The 9,197-nt window shown below is 34.7% G+C and overlaps 1 protein-coding gene across 1 annotated transcript; it reads right to left on the bottom strand.

The window, feature by feature from the left end:
* Nucleotides 1-647: 647 nt before the first annotated feature.
* Nucleotides 648-4,263, bottom strand: LOC125053269 (protein RER1). The gene is made up of 5 exons (XM_047654558.1): nucleotides 3,987-4,263; nucleotides 3,745-3,849; nucleotides 3,343-3,439; nucleotides 1,412-1,635; nucleotides 648-925 (listed from the first exon to the last, which is right to left on the bottom strand). The coding sequence occupies exons 1-5, from the start codon at nucleotides 4,059-4,061 to the stop codon at nucleotides 842-844; spliced, it is 585 nt and encodes a 194-aa protein (XP_047510514.1). The 5' UTR covers nucleotides 4,062-4,263; the 3' UTR covers nucleotides 648-841.
* Between the last annotated feature and the right edge of the window lie 4,934 nt (nucleotides 4,264-9,197).

Below are 9,197 nucleotides of genomic sequence, written 5' to 3'. Positions count from 1 at the left end.
ATCAATTTTTATTTGGTAAAAACTAATATAATAGAAGTTTGAAATAAATTAACAAGTCCAACGTGGGAGAAAATGAGATAGGAAGCATTATACAGTGTATAATGCTGTGTAACTTTAAATTAAGAAAATTTTAAATTAAGGTAGTAAGAAGTTTTCACTTCAAAAAGTTTCTATAATTAATGATATTATGTAAATAAAATTGATAAATTTCATCTAATTTTATAATTAAACTACTTACTTGACTTACTTATTTAATTTTTTGCACATCTGTTTTTTTTATTTCAGAAAATGATCAAATACACACTAATTTAAAGTTTATACACTGTATAATGCCTCCTATCTCACTCTCTCCCACGCCAATTCTATTAATTTATGTGTCTGTCTTTTTTTACTGTCGCTTTTTCCGTTGCATCCGGTTTGAAATCACAACGATTCTAAAGAAGTTTCACTTCAAAAAATTGCCTTCGTGGTTGGGTTGATATTAGAGTGCAAGCTCGAGATCCTGGCGTGAAGTATGATAATATTTTCGATTATGAAGTTTAGGTACGTAAATACAGTAAAAAATAACCACTGTATAGACGCTTATAGGGTTAAGGGACTTCAAACAATACTGTATATATATATTGGTAAAAATAATATATAAAATCTTAAAATATTACAATAACTTTTAATTACATTACAATTCATAATATTACATTGAAATAAAATTAAAAACATTACAATATAAACTGTATTTCTAGAAACATAAGTAGGTGTGTACAACAGATTCCCGTTGATCATCTGTAGCTGTAAGTGTGAAGTACATCTGAACATTGTATTAACTAAATCGTAATACCTACGGTCAGTTCACAGTCACTGCTGAATCGACCGTTTTGTATTTCGGCTTACTGTGGGTGAACGGCAAGTAACGATATTTCATCATATGCTGAAACAATAATGAATATAAATTAAGCAGATGAATGACGAACAACCTTTTAAGGGTCTTCCTAATTAATTTTTTGAACATGGCTAAATACTATTTTTTATTTAGTTCGCGATGAATAAGACGTAAGTTTACTAACAAAATCAGGGTCTAAGTTCATATAAGCATTACCTTGTACCTAAACGATGTTGTATTAAATGACAGAAATAATACTTCTTGGGAGTGGCAACAATCTCACATACTTTTGAGAAAAAATGTTTTGTCTATGCCTTCTTAGAAATGTTTGGGGCATTGACATTGGCCTATTTTACATTTATTTGGCCGTCAAAGCCGCGTCCGAGGCTAAAGGGCTCACGACATTAGGGAATGTAAGTATGTACAATAAATAGTTTATTATAAAATAAATAAATATACTTGGACCAGGAGCCTTTACCCTAACAATGACACTACATTTATAAATGGACATTAGTTATGTTAAATAGAGCATACCTTTATTTGCCTCTTCATTGTAATGCAGAATAAAGTTATGAAATACATCACCAATATAGGCCAGAATACTGGTATATTGAATGCATCAATAAAGGTGCAGAAAAACGCAAATATAGTACTTTTAGTTACAGATAACCAAAATTTAAACTCTGGCAATCTTCGAATAAAGGGTCGGAATTCTTCAGTTGATCTAGTTGGTAATGCCGGGCCATTTTCATCATCACCTGTAAATCAAAATAAATTATTAATAAAAAAAACAAATATTTCAAATGTAATAGTTTTAGTATGGTTTCAATATTAAAGTTTAACATTTAAAAAAATGTGGTCCTTTCACACTAGTATTTATTTAATGGTTAAATATTGTATTAAATTTACTAAGTATGTTGATCGTCAGGCATAGCCAATAAAACTCTTAAAAGTAACTAGCTCCTGCTTTCAAATCTGTCTGAAGTTATTGATATACGTTATAAGTTTAACTGAAATTCCATCTATCTATGCATTACTTTATTACATACTTGCAATTTAGCATTTACAAGAATATACAATTATACATATATTCAAATAGTAGTTTGTTAATTAAAATTTAGTTTCTTTCTACAATGTTTTAAATAAACCTCAATTAATGTCTATAAAGTGCATAAATTTTTTATAAGTGACATTTGATTGACAAAAATCACGTAAGGTAATTTTGTATGTAAAATTATTACAAATAAACTCAAATACTTTTTTCACTATTAAATAAATAAATCAGTGGCGCTACAACCTCTTTAGGTCTAGGCCTCAGATTTCTGAATCTGTTTCATGATCACATTTAAATCTAATAGGCAAGTAGGTGATCAGCCTCCTGTGCATGACACACACCGTCGACTTTTTGGGTCTAAGACATATCGGTTTCCTCACGATGTTTTCCTTCCCCGTTCGAGCGAATGTTAAATGCGCACATAGAAATAAATACCATTGGTGCACAGCCGGGAATGGAACCTACGACCTCAGGGATGAGAGTCGCACGCTGAAGCCACTAGGCCAACACTGCTCTCTTTTTACTATTATAATACTAATCATTTACAATATATTTTTTAAACATGATCCGGGATTATTAAAGAAAGTTTATGCTCTATTCTCAATATACTCATTTTGATTTCTACGTCCAACTATGACACAATGTGCAATTAAGCAGCAATTTTAGTTAATCAAAACATGGAAATAAATTTATATATGTCGTCACTGTAGAATGATAACCTTGTATGTCAATAAACCATTTATTTTTTATTCTTAGGCTCTTATGTCATTTAACTGGTATAATCATGAAGTAATCCTTTTTACCATCTAAAACTATGGAAAAAAAACACATAATAATATTTTAACGAACTTTGACGGAATTAAACATTTCTTTCATTTTCTGTGATGTTTGGTTCTCTGGACATACAAGGTTATCATTCTACAGCGACTGTGTTTTGTAAAATTATCAAATTTCTTTTTCAAATATATATGACTTTATTTTTCAGATGACTTTAAAATAAATAGATTTTTAAAAAATCTACACTAAGAATGGATAATGGATTTATTCTTATAAAGATTTGCTCCATTCTTATTAATGCATAATATAATCACAAACTTTAAACAAGGATAAATTTCTTGTTATTATTAAAGTTGTATAAATAAATTACTCTTTAATTTTTTAATTTGGTTATTCATAAATATTACTTTCAAACTATTGAGTATGATATATTTGACACCAGATTTGCATAGAATTAAATACAATAATAACTGAGGGTCAATAACCTAAACTGATAAAATTATCAGTGACTGGCACCAACTCATTGAATGTACTAAATAACATACTACAGAAAAATTACTTAGTCATGATACTTTTGGCATATTTTGCTATTAAATAAACTTAATATTGAAGGTTATAACAACTTTACACCTACCATCAAAATCCATAGCAGGATCAATCTTTGGTGTCAGGAATGCAATAAATAAATTTAAATGATATATTCCTAAAGCATATGTAACAATATACCATCCCTGAAATTTAAAAAAACAGGTATATAAACAGACAGTTGAAATTATCATATAAGTTTAAAGGTAGCAACCACACAATCATATTGGCATTAAACAACCAAATAATTATATACATTGAGTAACTATAATTTGTTTCATGGTAATAACATAAGTTGTCAATGGCAGATGAAGAGATGAGGGAGTTAATTTGTTCAGTTTAATTTTGCTCTTAGCTATCATAGCATATAAATCTACTGGAAGCTGTAATACATAGTTGATAATATGTAATATGCCCTTAACTTAAATAGAGTTGAGTGTAAACTACTTACTTGTTTTAAAAATACTCTGAGGACAAATAGTAATACCAGTAACAAAGCTACTGCCCATCTGCTTTTCGAATGAGGTGTCCATTTATCTAATAACCCTTGATATATCTGCAATGCGATTAGACGTAAACTACATTTTAGTCAAGAAATACGAATTTTAAGAGTAAAATATAAAATAAATATATTGTGAACATTAACATCAGCGTAACAGAATTTATGAAACGAATTAAAGACAATTTATAAACCTGTGAAATACGTGTCCATCCTTGTGATACAAAACCTCTTCTGGTATCAGAACTTAAATCACTACCGTCCATCATATTTTGATATCGAACTTATGTGTAACTTTAATTACATTAGTTCCTAATATCTGCTTTTAATTGTTATATTTTACATTTATAGGACACATTAAATTGAATACATAATTATTCGCCTACAAATTCAGGACATTACAAATACGAATTTTATACTTCAATTAGTATTCAGCAGATAAATTACATGGCATTACAGACTACAGTAAACTATAGAAAGCAATAAGTACACAGAAGCAAAAATAAGCATGTTATGCACACAGAATAAAATGCTCTCATGCTCACACATACACTCCAATATTAATGTTAATGCTCTAGCACAAGAGCTTCATGTTCTATTATTTATACTTGTTGTTTATTTGCTTTTCAATATTTCTGTGTCTGTTTCGACTAATAATCCAAAAAGAAACGCCTCCGTCATAAGCGTCTGCTGTGTGAGCCCAACTTCTGAGTTGCCCAATTCTGTTCGAAGGTCACAGTGGAGTACGTGCGTAATCGCGTCGTCTTCTTCCAGGCCTTTTTTTGCGTTGAGGGTCGGCGTCTGGGTTACACTCCCGAACTCTCTCCGCATGTAACGACGGCCTCACAGATCGCTTTGAAAGTGTTCCACGGGCCGTCACTGTCAGCCTCCACCATAGCTTTCACTATGACTGGAAGCGACAGATCCAATCCGAAGGTGGCGGTTAATAAGCTACGTTCAGAGCTCCACGCCGGACAAACCTCTAAAGTGTGTTGCGCTGTGTCGTCTGCGAAACCACATACGTGACAAATGGGGGATGCCTCCCTCCTGGCAACCCTGTGAAGGTATCCACCGAAACATCCATGGCCTGTGACGACCTGAACTAGTCGGTAAGAGAGTGCCCCTCATCTTCTATTTACCCAGAAGTTGAGCACTGGACGTATAGATGTAATTGTCCAGACTCCTGCCCTGTGATCTTGTAACTCATCTATCCATTTCTGAAGGACGGTCATTGACGATGGGCTTCCCGTCTCCAACTGTTTATGTGCTCAGGAAGGGGGTCGAAACCCCTACATCTACTATCTGCCCTATGCCAATAGATCCTGTCTATGGCAGCCGCTTCGAGGTGCCAGGGGGCAGTTCCGGCAATAACACACGCTGCCTCGCAAGAGACGGTGCGGTACGCCCTTGCCACCCTTATGGCCATCACCCGTTGCGACTGTCTAAGAATCGCCCTGTTTTGAGCGAATAGACAATCGGCCTAAATGGGGCATCCGTAGAGGACCTTCGCCCGGACCACACCTGCAAGAACAGGCTTTCCTAGGCCAAGAAAAATACAAAAAATGGTGACCAATTGTAGACTGACCGATTTGAGATATAGAAATACGAATTATTTTCACACACTACTAGCGCCTGGTCCAAGGCATCTACTACAGACACCTAAGCCACTGATGATTAACTTAATTTATTGTGTGATGATCCATAAAACGGCAATATTATTATGAATGCTTTCGAAAATACGTAAATGTGATATAGTAACACTATATATATAGTATGAGGAAATTAGAAAAAAAAATTGTTACCTTGATGACGTGATATTCTAATGCTCTTTCTATTTCTCTTTATTTTATCTTTTTATTTGACAAACTTCGGCTATGATTTGCGATATACCTAGATGATTTTGGCAACCGAAACAGAAAAAAAGGAAAGAATTCTAGTTTTATTTTTGCAGGTATGGCATCTCTGAATAATACATCATTATTCAGAGAATTTATTTTTATTATTCGTTCCGTTGAATTATGAATAAAAGGTATTTGAAATTGATGATAGCAACTCAAATCATAAATTTCTGATGTCATTATCATTGCCAATCTGTATTCCAAGGGATCTTCTGATTTTAGCTGTTGCAAAAGCATTGCTGAGCCTCCTTTTTCATTTCTTTCGCTTATCCAATTTCTCACCCAAATCGGCTTTTTTCTTTTTGGTTCTTCTTAATCTAATTTCTTAACTATATTTTTGAGCATTGTCACTGTAGTGTTACCGATCTGACACCTTTTGAATGACTGGAATAATGTGAACCCGGAATAACATCCCGGCATACACTACCCTATATTACGATAATTCGGAGATACGGGCTTTTTCGTTTTGATAATAGCGCGTTTGGTTTACGACCTTTTTGAAAGTGTTCCGTGTGGAATTGTATTGTGACCAAAAAAAATAAATAATTTGAAGAACAAAAAACGCTACTTGCAGTGTAAACTAAATATTAAAAAAGACTTAATCAAAAATACAAATTTGTTAATTGGTAAAGAAATTTGACGTAGTCACGGTATTACCGCTCATTTGAAAACAACAACCGTTATCATCATAACTTGGGTTGATGTTGTTTAATTCATAGTAATATATATTTTTGATATTATGGTAGGGGAGCCCACGATGCTAAATGGGGATTTACTCGAGCGTCGTAGAGACCTATTGGGATGCAAAGCTTAGATAAAAAGAAGAAAAAAATGTTATATGATAAATTCCTTTTCATCGGTGGGGGAAGCGGCTATAGATTGTTAAATATGTAAAAAAAAACTGTTGCATGGACATCCTCGAGCGCGTCAGATATTGATAGCATCTATGCCCTACGTATTTTTAATAATGTACGTATGTTAATCTGATCGTTTGCATGATGCGGGTGGTTGTATTTAAGGGTTGAAAATTAAAAAAAAAAAAAAATTATCGAGCGCGTCAGATTTTCTAAGGGAGTGTTAAGTGCACCAAAAAGAAGCTCTCATTCACTAATCTGACGATTTCGATGGGACGCAAACCCACAGCCATTTTCTTAATTTGCAAAAAAAAATCGCAATTTTGAAATACTCAAGCGCGTCAGATTAAGATATATGTGGTTCATCTTTATGTTCTAAACGTACTGTCTCATAATCTGACGATTATCTAGAGGGATTCGCCTGATCTGACAAAAAAAAAATAGAAAAACGGTTCACCTAAAGGGCCATCCCTGCAACTTCCCGCTAATTCCATTCCTGGGCGCTTAAAATTGATATTTTGAGCTCGCTGAGTTCAAAGAAATAACATTTCTATGCATTTGAGCTCTCCCAGCTCGAAAGTCTGATAGAAGTTTCATAGAACACTATTTTTGGAATTTTCAAACCGCAATAACTTTTGAATGGATCAAGCAATTTTCACGCGGTTGGCGGCATTCGACGCAGTTTTATCATCCTCATAAATAATTTTACAATTTTAACTGATCGAACCACAAATTTTGGAGTAATCCCGAAAAAACACTTTTTCGGGTTTCTTTCGTGTACGATATCTCTCGAACGAATCAACCGCTTTTGACCAGCTTGGTGGCGATCGACGTGGTTTTTCAAGCTCAAAGGCGGATTAGTTTTTGAAGTTGATCGATAAAGAAACCACTTAAAAAAAAAATATTTCTTATTTTTTAAAGATTTTTCAAAATTTCTCAAAATCTATTGGTCCGAATCGGTTCAAATTCACAGGAAATGTAATTTTGAGGGAAATATTTAGAACGCCGTTTAGTAGATTCCGATCGGTTTAAGGAAATGTAGGCATCACGCAGCTGCACGCATTTAACTTTATCGACGAATTTTTGTTATTTCGGCTTGCGGAAATCGTCAGATTATATATTTTTCATTATTCATGAATTATTTCCTTCAAAATAAAAAAAAATTAGCTACGCTCGAGAATGTCGAGATGACGTTTTTTTTTTACAACTTTGTTGCCCTCCCCTTTTTTTCCGTCACTCTCAAATTGTCAGATTAGTGGAATATACACTTTTTAGGATGTAATTAACTCACCCTACCTTAATCTGACGCGCTCGGGAATTTCTGATGGTCAATTTTTTTTTACTAAACTGATCCTGTCTCCTTCACGTGCGGCTTTATATATGGGCCTCATATTTTGTGGAGGTACTTAACCGGGTACAAGGTATCCCCCTATATATTAATCTGCCGCGCTTGAGTAAATCCCAAAATCCCCTCTTGGGCTCCCCTACCATTATGAAATATTTGATTGGACATGTAAATTTAAATTATTGTTTCTTTAGACTTGACCGATTACACAACTTGTTACGTATTTATATGCAAAGTAAATAAACTCCGACTCACGTGAATTTGACTTATCGCTTAGTCCCACCTATCGCGTAAGTCTGGGGTATGTGACACGGAGCTGGGGCTTGAGAGAAAATCACTTTTGATCAGACAGTGATCAGTGACCCATAATTAATTATAATTTGTAAGGCAATGACATTAGTAAATACGGGCAAGCCATTCCGTGACAAAAGTCCGTAGCAGCCCTTCGAAATAAAGCTCTACTCCTCCTGACTATGAGGAGCCAGGTTACAGACATGGTGACACTGTAAAAAGGCCTGTATCCGTCCACGCATGACCTACGCCAGCCTAATCCCCCCATCCATATCTACAGGCTGCAGATACTACAGTCACGATTCGTGAGAAACGCGTCCGGTGCGCCTATGTGCAGAGCGTTGATCTTCACCATGACCTTAAGCTCCCTACTATAGCCCAATGGCGTCCAAACGCCACTTCGAAAAGAGTAAAGCTAACTCCACCTGTTGGTGCGTCAAGGCATCAACTACTACCCCTTCTAGACAACAAGGGCCCGTAGCTCCAACACATTTTATTGGATCCCGATAATCCCATCACGTTAGCTAATGACAAATTAAAGGCACGGCAAAGGCAATTCAGACTCGAGTTAAAAACCGAGGTACTTCGTTTTTCGCTCACTGCAGTGAGCTACGTGGAAAAAAGCCTGTTTCCGGCAAAGTTACGCTCGCCATAACAGCCTGAGCTGATCCACTCCTATCGCCACGACAGCGAGATTCTATTTTAAAAAACATTGAATTTTACTTTACCATTACTGAATCTGTGATTTTACGTAAGTACTGCAGTAATACAACCTGTTGAGCTCTGTTGATTTTATTTTATAGGCTAGTGTTAAAGGCATTGACGCTCTTTCTGGACACGGCCGTATCGTACCATTTCATGATAGCCAATCCTTACTAGTCATCATTAATTAAAAAAAGCCCTAGAGATATTCGAATTTAAAGTATTTATTTCGACTAAGGTCTTCACAAGCGGATTTATTTATTATTAGTATTTATTTGAGCACAATAGAATAAGATATGTGAGAATGCTTGCATA

The sequence above is a fragment of the Pieris napi genome, chromosome 10, assembly GCF_905475465.1.
Source record: "Pieris napi chromosome 10, ilPieNapi1.2, whole genome shotgun sequence".
Classification (NCBI taxonomy): Eukaryota; Metazoa; Arthropoda; class Insecta; order Lepidoptera; family Pieridae; genus Pieris; species Pieris napi.
Note: the sequence above shows the minus strand (reverse complement) of the source record. Positions and strands in the feature narration are given on the sequence as shown.